The sequence below is a fragment of the Argopecten irradians genome, chromosome 10 (genome assembly GCF_041381155.1).
Source record: "Argopecten irradians isolate NY chromosome 10, Ai_NY, whole genome shotgun sequence".
Classification (NCBI taxonomy): domain Eukaryota; kingdom Metazoa; phylum Mollusca; class Bivalvia; order Pectinida; family Pectinidae; genus Argopecten; species Argopecten irradians.
This window is the reverse complement of record NC_091143.1, coordinates 7741320-7759213: the sequence shown is the minus strand read 5'-3', so window position 1 is coordinate 7759213 and position 17894 is coordinate 7741320. Positions and strand designations below refer to the sequence as shown.

At 39.3% G+C, this 17894-nt stretch overlaps 1 protein-coding gene across 1 annotated transcript; it reads right to left on the bottom strand.

Moving 5' to 3' along the window:
• Positions 1 to 1893: 1893 nt before the first annotated feature.
• On the bottom strand, positions 1894 to 5176 carry LOC138334066 (uncharacterized). Its single transcript, XM_069282781.1, has 2 exons — positions 4408 to 5176; positions 1894 to 2165 (listed from the first exon to the last, which is right to left on the bottom strand). Exons 1-2 carry the CDS (start codon positions 5174 to 5176, stop codon positions 1894 to 1896), a joined length of 1041 nt encoding a protein of 346 aa, XP_069138882.1.
• Positions 5177 to 17894: the final 12718 nt, after the last annotated feature.

Sequence of the window (17894 nt, the reverse complement as noted above, 5' to 3'; positions counted from 1 at the left end):
AAAAGATTGTAATATGCAGGAGAGCGCTTAGCCATAAAACGCACTGTCTGCCAATAGCTTAGTTGGTATTAATAAATATAATTCATTGCATCATCAAATAGTGACAATTCCAGCTAGGTTTGATAATTGCAATAAAACAATTAAATCGAGCTTGTTTTTTGGGAACCAATCCTCACCTTGGCCCCAACCCCGGAGTATCATTGTTGTGTATACCCTATTTCAAGGATAGGAAGCTACGTAAACGCCCGGCATCATAAACCTGGAGAAGATCATTAACAGCTAACCTGACGCAGGTCGTACTGACAGGCTATGCATTATTTACCCATTGCACTATTTCTGTACAGGTTGTTAGCTATTTTTCCTGTACCTTCCTCATCACATCGGCTGTAACAGCTTGAATAATGAAAAGTTTCAGAGTAATGTGCCGTATATTATCATACAGCTACTAGTAATGAATAACTACTGTTTATCGTTTTCGTACTTTTATGGCCTAGGAAGCTTTATAGAATTAGAGTGGTTGGTACAAGGACTATGACAAGTAAGAATCTCCACCGTACATTGTTGATATTTACAGTATAATGCTGAGTACCAATATGAGACAATTAAGGGTTTTATTATTTTAATGGCAGGATTATAGCAGCTTCTGCCTAGATGATGGTGAAATTTTGAGATACCTTTGTGATTATATATATATATATTATGAAGCTTGTTTTGAAGTTATATGTTTACGTCCTTGGTTGAATACATACTGAACATTAAAAGACGAGTCACACTACTTCTTCGTACAAAAGTTATTTATTGCTAATGTTTTCCATTCAGTAGAAAACCAAAAATTGAATTTTCTTTTATTTAAAATTCTTAACTTTTATAAATGGGTGTCTGGACAAAAATCTTCTCCTTATAAAATAACATCAATAAAATACATGTACAAATATGGCATAACAGCTGTTACAAGGTTGTACCTAGGTACGTTTTACACAAAGACTACCTTTCGAGTAATAACGTATGAACTACCCGTCTATACGACTGTACGTTATTTCGAAATGTGATGCAATCGCCGATCCGCTAGAGCTAATCGTTGTACAGCGCCGTAGTAAACATTAATGTTAGTTACATTAATTTTATCAATCCCGTTGATTATATTACCTGTAATAGTAGTAGGGAATGCCTTATACATAAATCGTTCTTTTTTAGGCGGTTTAGCATTGCGCACACAACATGATTCTTAAAGTATTTCTAAATTTGATGCAATCGTGTCGTCGCTATGTCATTAGAATCCCCATACCGGAGGGTGCCTTTTGGGCGGTGCGTGCCGCTTTTTTTGTATGCTATCGATGGTATTCCCAAGGGAGGGTTGCCTTTTGGATTGGGGGAGGGGGTGTGCCGCGTAGTTATAAGAGATTGATGTCATGAGACATGACGGCATTGGTTTACCCTTCTTCAGAGGGGAGTGCTATGGTGGCTGGGGAAGACTGTGCGGGGGTGTTAAGGTTTAAAGAGGAGAGGTACTGGCCCAAAACCGGTTTTTTTTGTGTTTTAAACCTTTTTGTATACTCATAGCTGAAAAAAATCTACTATCGTATCAAAACGAGTGGATTTGTGTTATGATATCGAAATTTCCGATATCTGCATTTGAAAGCCCCATCCAAACCCTAAAAAGAAAATTAAACGAACACAAATCACGGGGAATATATATTGGACACAATTATTTCTTAAATATGTTATTGTAATAAATATCTATAAATATCCAATAGCAGGTCTGTTTTTGCATTTAATATAATTCTGTTTTAGTTACAGGCTTGTGATTGGCACGAAAAGCCCCAACCTGTCTATAACGGCAACACTTGTATATAGTTGACCGTTTTTTTCATGTCTCACACTTCCAGTGGCTCGTTATAGACAGGTTTGAACTGTACGCTGTTTTGTGCAGCAAAATTTATATGGATCCTCGGAGACTGGTGGCATAGAGAAAACCCAATTGATACCATTTAAGGAAAGGAAAGTCTTGTATGAGGTGAACCCTGTGTTGTAGGCTTCCCGAGTCCCTTGGGTCGTAGCTGCCTCCCAGAGTTTATTCACTGTCTGTTGTAGTTCCACATTATGTGCGAAAACTCTGGGCAGCGACATGGATGTATGTTTGCTTGAGGTGCCGCTTTCCGGAACTCCTGGAATTTAAGACGAGAAAGAGCATCAGCAACATTATTATAAACACCAGCAACATGACAAGCATTGATAGTAAAGTTATTTTTTGCTGAGCACCAGGTAAGTCTACGCATAAGCGACATGATAAGTGGAGATTTAGACCGTCCCTTGTTAATGATATCCACTGTACCCTGATTGTCACAATGAAATAAGATCCTCTTAGAGGTCCAATTTTTTCCCCACAATAGTGCAGCAACAACAATAGGGTAAAGTTCGAGAAATGACATGGAAGGGGCAGATCCTTGCATAGCTACATTGACCTCTTGTGGCCAGGGAGATGCAAACCATTGACACCTAAAAATGCCTCCGAAACCTATAGTTGATGCGGCGTCGGTAAAGAGTTCGAAATCTGGATTGCTCGTAAAATGACGCTCATAAAAGAAAGAAACTCCATTCCAGTTCCTAAGAAACTCTAACCACATAAAGATATCCTCTTTACACTCGCGTGAAAGACGTCCATGATGATGCGGCTCTTTAAGGGCTGTCATGAGAGTAAGTAAATACGAAACGAAGCTGCGACCAGGGAGGATAACTCTCATGGCGAAATTGAGATGACCCAAAAGCTGTTGTAGTTCTAGTTTAGTGCATGAAGGCTTGGTTAAAAAGGTATTAAGAAAGTCAATAATTCTAACAACCTTATCATCTGGTAAACGAGCCTCCATTTTGACGGAATCCAGAATAATACCGAGATATTCCATTACAGGTGATGGTCCAACAGTTTTATGAGCAGATAACGGTATGCGCAAACGGTTGAAAATCATAGTTAATAGAGCCATAGTTCTATCACCGTCAGATTTAGGGTCTTCTATAACTAAGAAATCATCCAAAAGATGAAAAATGTGTTGTATGTTATAGTTATTTTTAGCAATCAAACACACTGCTGTGGAAAGTTGATCAAAGATAATAGGGCTCGAACGGCATCCAAAGGCTAAACGTTGATAGAAATAGTAGGAATTGTTCCATTTAAAACCAAACAAATGCCACTGAGATGGATGTATAGGGATATTCTTGAATGCATCGGCGATATCTGTTTTACACATAATAGCACCTAAACCCTTGTCCTGAATAGTACGAATCGCATCATCGATTTTAACATAATGCAGCGAACATTCTGCTTTGTCTATCAAATCGTTGATACTCTTGGTGTCAGTTAAGGTAGGGTGTGAATTATGTGGTGCTGATAAGTCCAGAATGAGCCGTTTGTTGTGGGAATACTTATGCTCTGCTATCCCTAGAGGACTTACGCGATACACGGGAAATGGTGGCGAGGAGAAAGGGCCTATAACAAATCCTTTCTCTACCTCTTTAGAAATCAGTTCTATGACAGTCGTAGGGTCATGAATGGCCGATAGGTTATTACGTGATTCATGAGAAACTTGAGGGAGCGGCGAAACTTTGGTATCAAATCCTTCACACAAGCCGTCACACAAATAGCTGACAAAAGTCTTATCTGGGTGTGATAACAAATCATGGTAAAGTCTTTCAACGTTGATAGGAGTAGACGCGTTAAAAACACTGGAATTATTTTGGCTAACATTGACATTAGGAGCATGACTTAGTCATTTCCTGTTCTGACCTGTCTCTTGACCACTGGTTTAGTCTTGACGACTCCGCAATTTTTCTCACTATGTTGTGAGCTAAAACACTTTGAACACACATGTGCTCTTTGACATGACGACCAGGAACACCCCTTAGTGTTGAAATTGTTGCACACTACTTGACCATTATGCCAAATATTTGGTCGATTATGTCTGTCAGTTTTTGGCTGGTCTTGTTTACCTCGGTTAACAAAGTTTTGATCACAACGAGAGGTAGTGTGTTCCACACTCTTACAGACATTACATGTGATCGGACGACGGCCAGCAACCACGCTGTCATAAATATCTTTGTCTCTGACACCCCATTTAATCTTAAAGTTCTCCAATTCAATATACTGGGCGGCTTTAGCAGAAAAAAGACGGTGATATTCGTTGAATGCTGCTGTTCCATGTGTGTTATGTAACCGAATAACTATTGCTTCGTAGCGATCTAGTTCCTCGCGCCTGTGAGGGAAGACCTCGGTAACTATACGTTTATAGATACCGAAAGCTGTTACAAACTCGGCGATGGTAAGGTCAGTCTTAGAACGTTTGTTCGTTGCCAGAGGATCGGTAAGAGCAGGTTCAGCGCCAGGTGTAAGGAGCAATGATAGATTTACGTCCTTACCTTGAATGATTTTCTGTCTCAGGTTTGGCGACACAATATCTATCTGCGGCAATAAGTCCGCTGGCACACCGTCAAGATCAGCGTGGTGGCGAATGGTTTCTAGAGACGAGCCGGACAGCCTCTCGCACGCTTCACCGCTACGAATTCGTCGTAAGTTATTATATGCTGACTCCATATCAAAGGCTGGCTCCGTTGGCTTGGTATGAGTAGATTGAATGACTTTAAATGTCATTTCCATCAAAGACAGAGTTCTCTCTAGTAACGTTTCGCTGGGCGCCGCCATATTGGATGAGGTCACGGTATCACTACGCGTAGCAGGGATGTGACAGGGCCGCGGGTCAACAGTGCGGGCCGCTTCACTCACAGTAGGCTCAAGCTCTACCGTTGGAATGGGCTCCGCGTCGAAAGAAAGTACGTCACGTTCCGGCATGCTGATGACTGGTCTTGGTATACGTGAAGATGACAGTCTGATAGTGTTCACATTAACACGATGGTTTAAGTCTAGATTGACATCGGACGTGTTGTCTCTTTGTCCAGTAATTCGGGACGACTCCGAAGATGGTGATTGAGCTGGAGGTGCGCCATGGGTGGACACAACGTTAACCCCATTGTCTTTACACATTTGCAATAAAGCAACTCTAGAAATTGATGTGTGGTTGACAACAATACCCTTTTTAGCGAGTTCCTCGCGCATTTGTTTCACTGTCCAATTTGCCGGGTTGGTAGCATCGTAAGGGTGATTGCGAGTAGCCTTACGTTTAGGCGCCATTATGAAAACAAAAACACAGTCTCAACACACGTGAGGTTTAAAACCCCTAGCTCTGACGAAAGACGTAAAATTACGCACACATATCCGTTGTAGTGTCTAGGTAACTCAAATGTCAATGATAGGAAAAGTCTGTTCCATATGCAAATGTTGAAAAGAAATAGAAAATAATGCAACTGAAATGACTAAACACAAAGGAGAGGTTACCACTTCGGCCACGCATCTCGGAGTAATGCTAAATATAGCAGATCTACTTAATATGCATGATCTCATAACGAGGTCATCGCAAGAGTTATCAGTACAAACATATAGCTATGATAGCGTATAAAGTCGAGCGAATTGAAGGAGTGATGAATGGAGACATTTGTTTAGTTTATAAACCAAGTTTAATTAATCATTAAACCTCAACTTAAGTTGAAATCTTTTTAACTTAAGTTGAAATCTTTTCAACTTAAGCTATTATGTATTAAATATCAAAACGGCTTGCCATAACTGGGGGTGCTAGTGAGTTAGGGGTAATATGACTGAAGGCAGGCATTAAAATCATGCACGACACAGTATTTATGAGCTAGCGGAGAGAATTGGTACTAAGGCAGGTAATCCAGTCTACCACCCCATATGAATGAAAAAATCGCGGCCGCAAACTGAAGCTATCAGTGTGTAGGATTGAATTTTGAAGATTGTGGTTTTTCCTTGTATTTTCGTGTATGTGTTACCTTAGAAGTGCTTCGGGCACGAAGGGCTGCGCCCTTATTAAATCGTCTATTCAGATCTAATACTCGACCTTTCTCTTTAATTCATAGAATATTGTCGGATAGCATGTTTACACTATTTGATTCTCTACATCATCATCCTTAACAGTGGGGAAGGAGAAATAGGTTCCCATGTACCTCTCTGGCAGTTTTTTGGAACATGGTTTTTATCATTTTATGCTTGTTGTCATTGACAACTAATGTCCCGTAGGGTCTATGTATATACCCGACCTTCTGTGTTTTCCGGCCGACTGCAAGTTACACTACATGGTACTATATAGAGTATTTTTTACCGTTTTTTATCTAGACCTTTAAAACGTCTAAAATGGTTATAGGGCACTCTGGTGGGTCCAAGATTATATAATCTGTAACTAATTCTCAGATCCCTGTGGTCCTGAGGTGATTCTATGTAATCTATTACGTATTCGAATATTTTCAACCCTGGAACCATCTGAGAATAAATTACAGTTTATATCATTCATGGACCCACCAGATGCCCATAGACTGTTTTAGGGGTCTAGATAAAAAAAATCGGTAAAAATCATACATTACATTTACTATACACGTAAAGGGCAGAAAGCTCCCCGACACAAAACTTCTACCCAACCTAGCGTTAGCGGCTAAAAATCCCATTTCTATCACGTCTTCACAAAAACGGCTACTACCGTTGGAAATAGCTGCAATATTGTAGCTCAAAAGACTTAGACAGAAAATGGTGTCGTCTTTAGAGCTACAATTGGTGCCTATTACTGCTAATGGAGCAAAGTAATGATTATACATTACAAACCATTATAAAACGTTTCTTTTGCATTTTATCGTACTTTTTTGATATCGCTTACCTACTAGCTAGTAGGGAATAGGACTGAGCTATATAAAATATCAAATTCTCATCGATCATTAATTTTTTTTACATAATACATATGAAAGTCATTCTGAAGGGAATTTATACGGCAATTCCACAAGTTGTGAATTTGACGTCTTGTGAGCGATACGGTATATATTAAGAATGGTAGTTATGTTTGTTTTAGACAAAAATAATATGTAAATGCATGTATACGCTTAAAATAATTGGAAACCTACAAAAAAGTATAGAAAACTGTGCCCGAGTGATTTTCGGAGGCAGTGCTCCACTACGAGACATAGGAACCTATTCGTACCCGGCCGAAAGGTATAGTAGGCCGGGTACGTATATTCGTTCTACCGTTGGAAAAAGCGAAATCATCCTCACACACCTTCACCGTCTATCATCGGTACACCGGATATAGCTATACTCGAAGCGACAGCACAAAACACCGATAATCAAATCAATGTTTTCAGCTATATAAAATTAATATTGCTTGTCTTTTCCTGGTTTAGGTGTTTCACAAACTATTCTAGATTCGTTAAAGGTATAAACTTTGTAAATTGAAGGAGTCATTATAAAATTATTTGACAATATGTATGGTGTTCATGGCGTGTACTTTCGGCGAGATGATGAAATCTGAAAATAATTTCATTTTATTGCAAATCTTCGGCTTGGATGACCTTTATTGTACATTAGCAATATGTATAATTGCTATAATATTGTAATTAGACCGATATAACAACATGATTTGTACTATAAATGCCGTTTTCAATACGTAATTTAGTCGTCTTGTGTACGGAGTATAGCCATTTCAAAATAACAAGTGTACGGAGTATAGCAGGGAAGGTTTACGGAGTATAGCAAGTTTAAAACATTTTAAAACGTGTTCGTTTTTGGGAATTTACTATCTTTAAAAAAATAATCATAGTTGGATTTACAATCACAAATAAAGCATTGATTTGTTGATTTAATTAAGGTTCTTTGTAATTTTTTTTTCAGTATTACAAAATATAGTAATGTCATTACATAACATAACTTTCGGCCCATTGGGCCTCTTGAAATTCTCAAAATCCAGCATTTTGCTTATCTAAATGATTTTTCATACCCATCACAACAATTACAAAATGATTGTAGAAATTAATGCCAATTGTGACGGATAGCAGTATGGCAACACTTGCACCAAAACCTTAACCTGGGATTTCGAACGCCGACGCCAAAGTGATTCCATAAATCCCCTCTCTTCTAGAGCTAAAAATGGAAACTATTAATGACATGATAATGGTAATAGTCTTTGGACAGTATTTCGAAACAATATAAGACATTTACAGACTTTTAATTATCCCCCTTTTTACCGAAACAGGGGATATCGCATGCAATATTAATTTATCCGTCCATTTGTCTGGTACATTTTCTTAAATTCGCTCTCCAAGATTACCTGTTTTGCTCGTACGGTTTATTCAACATTTATCTGACTTATAATAAGGCACAACAGTGTCATGTATTCCAATAATAAGGCACAACAGTGTCATGTATTCCAATAACACCATGGGGAATTTTAAGTTCCCTTCCGTATAAGAATACATACAAAATATCAATACACGAACATACCGCAGTCTCCCAAAACACGCACCTCGCACTTCACCCACGATACGCACTGCATACACGGGAGACTCTTTCACGGGAAATTCTTTAAATCGCTACTAGTCCTAGAGTTCTGCATGGATTGTAACCAAAATTAGCCACAAACATCCTTGGGGGAAGGGGAACAGAACTTGTATAAATTTTGGCTCTGATCCCCCGGGGGCAGGAGGGGCGGGGCCCAATAGGGGAAATAGAGGTAAATCCTTTAAATCGCTACTAGTCATAGAGTTCTGAATGGAATGTAACCAAATTTGGCCACAAACATCCTTTTTGGAAGCGGAACAGAACTTGTATAAATTTTGGCTCTGACCCCCTGGGGGCAGGAGGGGCGGGGCCGAATAGGGAAAATAGAGGTAAATCCTTTCAATCGCTACTAGTCATAGAGTTCTACATGGATTGTAACCAAATTTGGACACAGACATTCTTGGGGGAAGGGGAACAGAACTTGTATAAATTTTGGCTCTGGCCCCCGGGGGCTGGAGGGTGGGGCCCAATAGGGGAAATAGAGGTAAATCCTTTAAATCGCTACTAGTCATAGAGTTCTGCATGGAACGTAACAAAATTTGGCCAGAAATATCCTTGAGAGAATAAGAACTGAGTTTGTATAAATTTTGGCACTGGTCCCGGGGGGCAGAAGGGGCGGGGCCCAATAGGGGAATTATAGGTAAATCCTATAAATATGTACTTGTCCTAGAGTTCTGCATGGATTGTAACCAAATTTGGCCATAAACATCCTTGGGGGTAGGAGAACAGAACTTGTATAAATTTTGGCTCTGACCCTCCGGGGACAGGAGGGGGGGGCCCAATAGGGGAAATAGAGGTAAATTCTATTAATCGCTACTTGTCCTAGAGTTCTGCATGGATTGTAACCAAATTTGGCCACAAACATCCTTGGGGGAAGGGGAACAGAACTTGTATAAATTTTGGCTCTGGTCCTTCGTCTGTCCGTCAACATTTCATTTAAATCGCTACTTGTCATAAAGTACTGCATGGATTGCAACAAAATTTGGCCAGAAACTTCCTAGAGGAAGGGGGGATCAGATTTTGCATAAATGGTGACCCTGAGCCCCCTGGGGCAGGACGGGTAGGGCCCAATAGGGGAAATAGAGGTAAATCCTATAAATCGCTACTTGTCCTAGAGTTTTTCTTGGATTGTGACCAAATTTGGCCATAAACATCCTTGGGGGAAGGAGAACAGAATTTTGTCTCTGACACCCTGGGGGCAGGAGAGGTGGGGCCCAATAGGGGACTTAGAGGTTAATATTAAAATTCCTTCAGAAAAGAAACAATGAACCTGTATTCAGAACATTACTTGGCATTACAAACCAGGTGAGCGATACAGGCCCTCTGGGCCTCTTGTTACGATCGGCAGACGTAACTCTGTATGCCTCATTATTAGCTCACCTGGCCCGAAGGGCCGGTGAGCTTATGTCATGGCGCGGCGTCCGTCGTCCGTCCGTCGTCCGTCGTCCGTCTGTCCGTCAACATTTCCTTTAAATCGCTACTAGTCATAGAGTTCTGCATGGATTTTAACCAAATTTGGCCAGAAACATCCTTGGGGGGAGGGGAACAGAACTTGTATAAATTTTTGCTCTGACCCCCCCGGGGACAGGAGGGGCGGGGCCCAATAGGGGAAATTGAGGTAAATCCTATAAATCGCTACTTGTCCTAGAGTTCTGCATGGATTGAAACCAAATTTGGCCAGACACATCCTTGGGGGAAGTGGAATAGAACTTGTATAAATTTTGGCTCTGACCCCACAGGGACAGGAGGGGCGGGGCCCAATAGGGGAAATTGAGGTAAATCCTATAAATCGCTACTTGTCCTAGTGTTCTGCATGGATTGTTACCAAATTTGGCCAGAAACATCCTTGGGGGAAGGGGAACAGAACTTGTATAAATTTTGGCTCTGACCCCTCGGGGACAGGAGGGGCGGGGCCCAATAAGGGAAATTTAGATAAATCCTATAAATCGCTACTTGTCCTAGAGTTCTGCATGGATTGTAACCAAATTTGGCCAGAAACATCATTGGGGGAAGGGAATCAGAACTTGTATAAATTTTGGCTCTGACCCCCCGAGGACAGGAGGGGCGGGGCCCAATAGGGGAAATTAAGGTAAATCCTATAAATCGCTACTTGTCCTAGAGTTCAGCATGGATTGAAACCAAATTTGGCCAGAAACATCCTTGGGGGAAGGGGAATAGAACTTGTATAAATTTTGGCTCTGAACCCCCGGGGACAGGAGGGGCGAGGCCCAATAGGGGAAATAGAGGTAAATCCTATAAATCACTACTTGTCCTAGTGTTCTGCATGGATTGTAACCAAATTTGGCCAGAAACATCCTTGGGGGAAGGGGAACAGAACTTGTATAAATTTTGGCTCTGACCCCCCAGGGACAGGAGGGGCGGGGCCCAATAAGGGAAATTTAGGTAAATCCTATAAATCGCTACTTGTCCTAGAGTTCTGCATGGATTGTAACCAAATTTGGCCAGAAACATCCTTGGGGGAAGGGGAACAGAACTTGTATAAATTTTGGCTCTGACCCCCCGGGGACAGTAGGGGCAGGGCCCAATAGGGGAAATAGAGGTAAATCCTATAAATCGCTACTTGTCCTACAGTTCTGCATAGATTGTAACCAAATTTGGCCAGAAACAACCTTGGGGGAAGGGGAATAGAACTTGTATAAATTTTGGCTCTGACCCCCCGGGGACAGGAGGGGCGGGGCCCAATAGGGGAAATTTAGGTAAATCCTATAAATTGCTACTTGTTCTAGAGTTCTGCATGGATTGTAACCAAATTTGGCCAGAAACATCCTAGGGGGAAGGGGAACAGAACTTGTTTAAATTTTTGCTCTGACCCCCTGGGGACAGGAGGGGCGGGGCCCAATAGGGGAAATAGAGGTAAATCCTATAAATCGCTACTTGTCCTAGAGTTCTGCATGGATTGTAACCAAATTTGGCCAGAAACTTTCTTAGGGGAATAGGAACAGAACTTATATAAATTTTGGCTCTGACCCCCCGGGGGCAGGAGGGGCGGGCCCAATAGGGGAAATAGAGGTAAATCCTATAAATCGCTACTTGTCCTAGAGTTCAGCATGGATTGAAACCAAATTTGGCCAGAAACATTCTTGGGGGAAGGGGAATAGAACTTGTATAAATTTTTGATCTGACCCCCTGGGGGCAGTAGGGGCCGGGCCCAATAGGGAAATCTAGGTAAATCCAATAAATCGCTACTAGTCTTAGAGTTCTGCTTGGATTTTAACCAAATTTGGCCCAGAAACATCCTTGGGGTTAACAGAATTCCTATAATTTTTGGCTCTAACCCTCTTGAGCAGAAAGAGTGGGGCCCAATAGGGGAATTAGAGGTAAATATTCAAATTCCTTCAGAAAAGAAACAATGAACCTTACTAGGCATTACAAACCAGGTGAGCGATACAGGCCCTCTGGGCCTCTTGTTATTATTATTATTATTTCCTTTATTTCCTCCAATATTGAAGAGCTTACAGAAAATAATACATAAATAAAGAAAGAAACATTCTAACATACACACGTTACACACATATATACAAATCTATCAATACAAGAAAATACTATTAGATATTCGACTACATTTCGCCATTATCTGATAGCGGAGAATGCTTATAATAATTAGCTACAAACATATGTAGACGAGACATCGCAAATGATACATACAGTTTGTAATAACAGATATATATGTATCAAAAGTCTATATATAAGGCCAGCACAAAAACATACATAATACAAATACTCTGGAGTTCACAAGATTAAGCATACATATAACTTCAGTTGAAGTTAATACAATCAAATATTTGCCTAAAAAAAAAAAAAAAAAAAAACGAAAAAGAAAAAAGGTCAGTTATGGATACCACTTTGTACGAACATTTTGTTAACAATGATAATTGAGTTTAGTCTAAAGTCTTCCATTTCATTTTGAGATAAATGGTAGTTAAATAGTCCACCAAGAAGAACATGCAGTAGATGATATTTTGACATTGAATTGAGATAAAAAACAAAATCTATATCTTTCACAGTACTGATAATACACCACAGTTGGTCTCGCAAGTTCTCAGTGTGGCTACATTCAAGTACACTGTGCAATATGAGATCATTATACATTAGACCACAAAAATGACACAAATATAAATTTTCATTATCGCGCATTTCTACGCATATTTTAACAATTCGTTTAATGCATGAACTATACTGTGGAAAACGTAAAGCAAGTTTCCATATTGCATATGGTTCTATTCTTTCATGTAAAAGAGAAAAACGAGAAAAATCTTTATCAGCTTTCATCCTTTCACAAAGTTGAAACTGTTCATATTTTTTAACATGGGTATTTACTAAATGTTTCCATTTGCATTTGTTTGGAAATGTACCACATTTTAAAAATCCATCCAGTACAAAATACAAATCATATTTTTTCAAAATTTGGATAATGTCAGGGATAAATCCTCTGTTAAAACTGCACAATTTAAAATCGAAAAGACGTTTTATGAAAATTTCGCGAGTTAAAACTCCTATATCCATGGAACATATTCTACCAAGGAACAACAATTTTTTAATACTAATATACACTTCAATAGAAAACCAACCAATCAATGATGTGGACATATCTGTCCTCGTTCTTATATTAAAACCTTGTATAGATTTGACAATGAAATTTTGAGCTTTTTCTAGCATGTATACTTCATTTTTCTTTAATTGCCACAACTCACATCCGTAGAGTGCAGATGGATAAACTTTGCATTTAATAATCTTAGCAGTGGTCAACGGATTCAGGGCACACTGGTGAGCACCAGAACGAATAAGAGACATTACACCACACTTTAATTTAGAACAAGCACGTTCTGTACGTTGAACATTGTTATTTTTACCATTCAATGTTATACCAACATGAACAATACTATCAACAATTGGTAGTTTATTTTCATAAACTGTAACATTACAAGAAACATTTGGCTTATTTTTGGAAGTAAATATGACAATTTTCGATTTAGAAGCGGAAAATGTAAACCTCCATTTTCTACTGTAGTTCTCACAGATAGAAAGTAAGTATTGAAGGTTAGCTACATTATTGCTAATAACACATATGTCGTCGGCTTGGGTTGGTATATTTACCCGCGATGAATTAATTACCGAACCTTTCCCGCTGAATTCTACTTCATTAAGCAAGTCATTGATGAAAACGAGGTACATTTTTGCAGATAAAGAACCACCCTGTAAGATTCCTCTTTCCATTATTACTTTTTCCGACATAAAACCATTAAAGACAACATTACTGGAGAAGCGGGAATACATCTGTTTTAGAATGATCCATACCTTTCCATTGATACCCATTTGATAAAGTTTATAGAATAAGCCTTCTTGCCATACAGAATCGAAAGCCTTATTACTATCTAAAAAAGCAACGAGTTCATCTGATCCATTATCTAGGTTATAATTTATACTTTCCTGCAGGTTAAAAGAGGTGCATAAACTACACAGTTTTTTACGATATGCTGATTGATGTCTATTAGGAAATGTCCGTGATTCTAAAACTGGGCTCAAACGGGAAGACAAAAGTGACTCAAATATTTTGAAAAATATTGGAATTAATGTAATACCTCTATAACTGTTAGGGTCGTCTTTGGGTTTCCGATTACCTTTATATAAAGTGACTATTGTACCAACTTTCCACGATTGTGGAATATATTCGTACTTTACAATAAGGTTGAATAAAAACGTGATATGTTTTAACATAAGATTGTTGCAGTATTTTACATGCTCATATACAAGGCCATCTGATCCACCAGACTTGTTTGTCTTAAGACACTTGCAAATATCAGAAACCTCTTTAATACCGAATTCTCTGTCTAGAAAAATATCTTTGTCGTGTTTCGCTTTTTCAGACATATCTTTTACATGATTAAGAATATGGTTTGAAAATTCCGTGTCGAACAATTCATTAGGTTTATTTTGGAAAAGTGTGCTGAAATGAGAACCCCATGCTTTTGCTATTGCTTTTGGATCACGAAAGACTTGTCCGTTGTACTTGAGTTCTGTTTGAACCAATTTGGGTTTACTTGATTTATTTTTGTATAATTGCCAAAACAGAGCTTGGTCGACTTCGCCTGATTGATCAATTTCTTCAAATTGACGTCTCATGTATTCGTTAAAGGCACATCTCAACTTATTTCTAAACACACTTTTACAAGATTTGTAATCTAAGAAATAAACATCGTTTCCTCTACGTTTACCATTAGCTTTCCAAAGTTGTCTTTTACGAAGCACAAGCTTGTGCTTACTTGTCAAATCGTCACTCCAATAGGGTTTCAAATGGCTCTTGAATTTACGTTTCGGAATGCATTCTTTTGATGCTAGTAGGAGAACGGATTTCAAACTTTCGTAATAAATATCAATATCTGATGTTGAGCGTATGTTTTTGGGAAAATCTACTGAATTGAGATAAGAACTAATAAAATATTTATACTTTTGTATTTTATCATTCTTTGCTGCTTTGCGCCAGTTGTATCTTAAAAATTCTGTAGTGCCTTGTTTTGGCGAGACTCTTGGAATGGTAAAAGAACACAAAACAGAACTTGTATAAATTTTGGCTCTGGCCCCGGGGGCTGGAGGGTGGGGCCCAATAGGGGAAATAGAGGTAAATCCTTTAAATCGCTACTAGTCATAGAGTTCTGCATGGAACGTAACAAAATTTGGCCAGAAATATCCTTGAGAGAATAAGAACTGAGTTTGTATAAATTTTGGCACTGGTCCCGGGGGGCAGAAGGGGCGGGGCCCAATAGGGGAATTATAGGTAAATCCTATAAATATGTACTTGTCCTAGAGTTCTGCATGGATTGTAACCAAATTTGGCCATAAACATCCTTGGGGGTAGGAGAACAGAACTTGTATAAATTTTGGCTCTGACCCTCCGGGGACAGGAGGGGGGGCCAATAGGGGAAATAGAGGTAAATTCTATTAATCGCTACTTGTCCTAGAGTTCTTCATGGATTGTAACCAAATTTGGCCACAAACATCCTTGGGGGAAGGGGAACAGAACTTGTATAAATTTTGGCTCTGATCCCCCGGGGGCAGGAGGGGCGGGACCAATAGGGGAAATAGAGGCAAATTCTATAAATCGCTACTTGTCCTAGAGTTCTGAACGTATTTAAACCAAATTTGGCCACAAACATCCTTGGGGGAAGGGAAACAGAACTTGTATAAATTTTGGCTCTGATCCCCCGGGGGCAGGAGGGGCGGGGCCCAATAGGGGAAATAGAGGTAAATTCTTTAAATCGCTACTAGTCATAGAGTTCTGCACGTATTGTAACCAAATTTGGCCACAAACACCCTGGGTGGAAGGGGAACAGTACTTGTATAAATTTTTGCTCTGACACCCTGGGGGCAGGAGAGGTGGGGCCCAATAAAGGAAATAGAGGTAAATCCTTTAAATCGCTACTAGTCATAGAGTGCTGCATGGAATGTAACCAAATTTGGCCACAAACATCCTTGGGGGAAGGGGAACAGAACTTGTATAAATTTTGGCTCTGGTCCTTCGTCTGTCCGTCAACATTTCATTTAAATCGCTACTTGTCATAAAGTACTGCATGGATTGCAACAAAATTTGGCCAGAAACTTCCTAGGGGAAGGGGGGATCAGATTTTGCATAAATGGTGACCCTGAGCCCCCTGGGGCAGGACGGGTAGGGCCCAATAGGGGAAATAGAGGTAAATCCTATAAATCGCTACTTGTCCTAGAGTTTTTCTTGGTTTGTGACCAAATTTGGCCATAAACATCCTTGGGGGAAGGAGAACAGAACTTTGTCTCTGACACCCTGGGGGCAGGAGAGGTGGGGCCCAATAGGGGACTTAGAGGTTAATATTAAAATTCCTTCAGAAAAGAAACAATGAACCTGTATTCAGAACATTACTTGGCATTACAAACCAGGTGAGCGATACAGGCCCTCTGGGCCTCTTGTTACGATCGGCAGACGTAACTCTGTATGCCTCATGGGGTTTTTAAATACACTCCTAAATAGTTAGATGCAGTAGGATAAAAAAAATACATTAACTTATACACCAATAATAGAAAATGCACTGTCGGTTTTGAATGTCAGGTTCTGGACAAACCAGGTAAAAAAAACTTGTTTTCATGCATTCAAAAATCATATTAAAACATTTTAATTTGGAAAAACTATACTTATCAGACCATGGTATAATGTTTAAACTTTATATTTATGCACAAATACAATAAAAAGTAGTTAGCTAAGGGAAACTAAGACTATAACTCGATGGTCCCTCTGCCGTCAGCAAAGAGAATGAAGGAGATTTGCTCGTTTGTCTGTGTTGAAACGACAAATGTTCATGATAACGTTACGTTAAAACAGGGGGAACGCAATACTATCGTCAGAACAACATGTACAGCATCACATGACTGGTTCCTTCACACCTCTTTTAATAAGAAACTTACAATTACACTGCACTATCATTACCAGAAAATATATCCACTGTAACACATACATGTACTGGGGAATTACAAGATTGCATAAGTAATTACGTTATACCAAATTCAATCGTTTCACTTCTGCATACTATAGTTCAGAAACTATTGGGATTTAATTTAAAAAAATGTTTTATATTTAAATGATAACATAGAACTCAAACTGTTTTTAAATTCATTTTCTATTACGGGTGCCGTACGGAGATGACCTGGCCCGATACCAAACGGTGTCGGCTTATTCCAGGTTTTCGAGTACTACTGCGCTCTGGCCCTAAACCAGACATCTATCTGTCATTATGTCTAAGTCTGGTGTTAGGGCCAGAGTATCTCGGGCTAGGGTGCCATATTAACACATGTGTAAACAGGATCGTCAATATGAAGCAAACAAACCGAATTAATCAATTGAATGACGTAAATATAGATTAAATCATTGTTACTATCACGCTATACTCCATACACCATAATAACAATTTTAGCTAGTATCCGTACACCCCACAGCTATAAGCCGTACACTGATTTCGCCTTATAAAACGAATATCTAAACATCATTGAAGAAACCCAGGTTACCGACATTTTGTATTAATAAATATATATGTATATCCTTTTAAGTAAGAGAGGTGAACTGGGTTAAAACCATATAATCATTTCAAAATAAACGAAAATATGTGAGTAACCTAAATTTTTAGCAGGTACACACCATATATCTTAACAGATTATTCAATAAAGACGCATTAAAATTCCACAAGTTTTACATTTAATCTAATTCGAATGTTTTCTGAAACGACGAGACCAGGATAGAGTCTGCATACTTGTGCTGTATAATTAAAAACAATGACTGAATCATTCCCTGTCATGCTGTATTTTTGAGCTGTCGCTTCGAGTCCGGTGTACCGATGATAGACGGTGACCTATACAAAGCTTAAGTGCTGTCGCCGTTTAAAAATAACACGCAAATCTTCTCAGATTCTCAGATCCCTGTGGT

Excerpts from the sequence above, each read along its gene's own strand:
- LOC138334066 (XM_069282781.1), bottom strand. The coding sequence starts at position 5,176 with ATGGCGCCTAAACGTAAGGCTACTCGCAATCACCCTTACGATGCTACC. Across the intron at positions 2,166-4,407 it reads GAGACAGAAAATCATTCAAG|GAGTTCCGGAAAGCGGCACC; the intron begins GTAAGGACGTAA and ends CTTAAATTCCAG.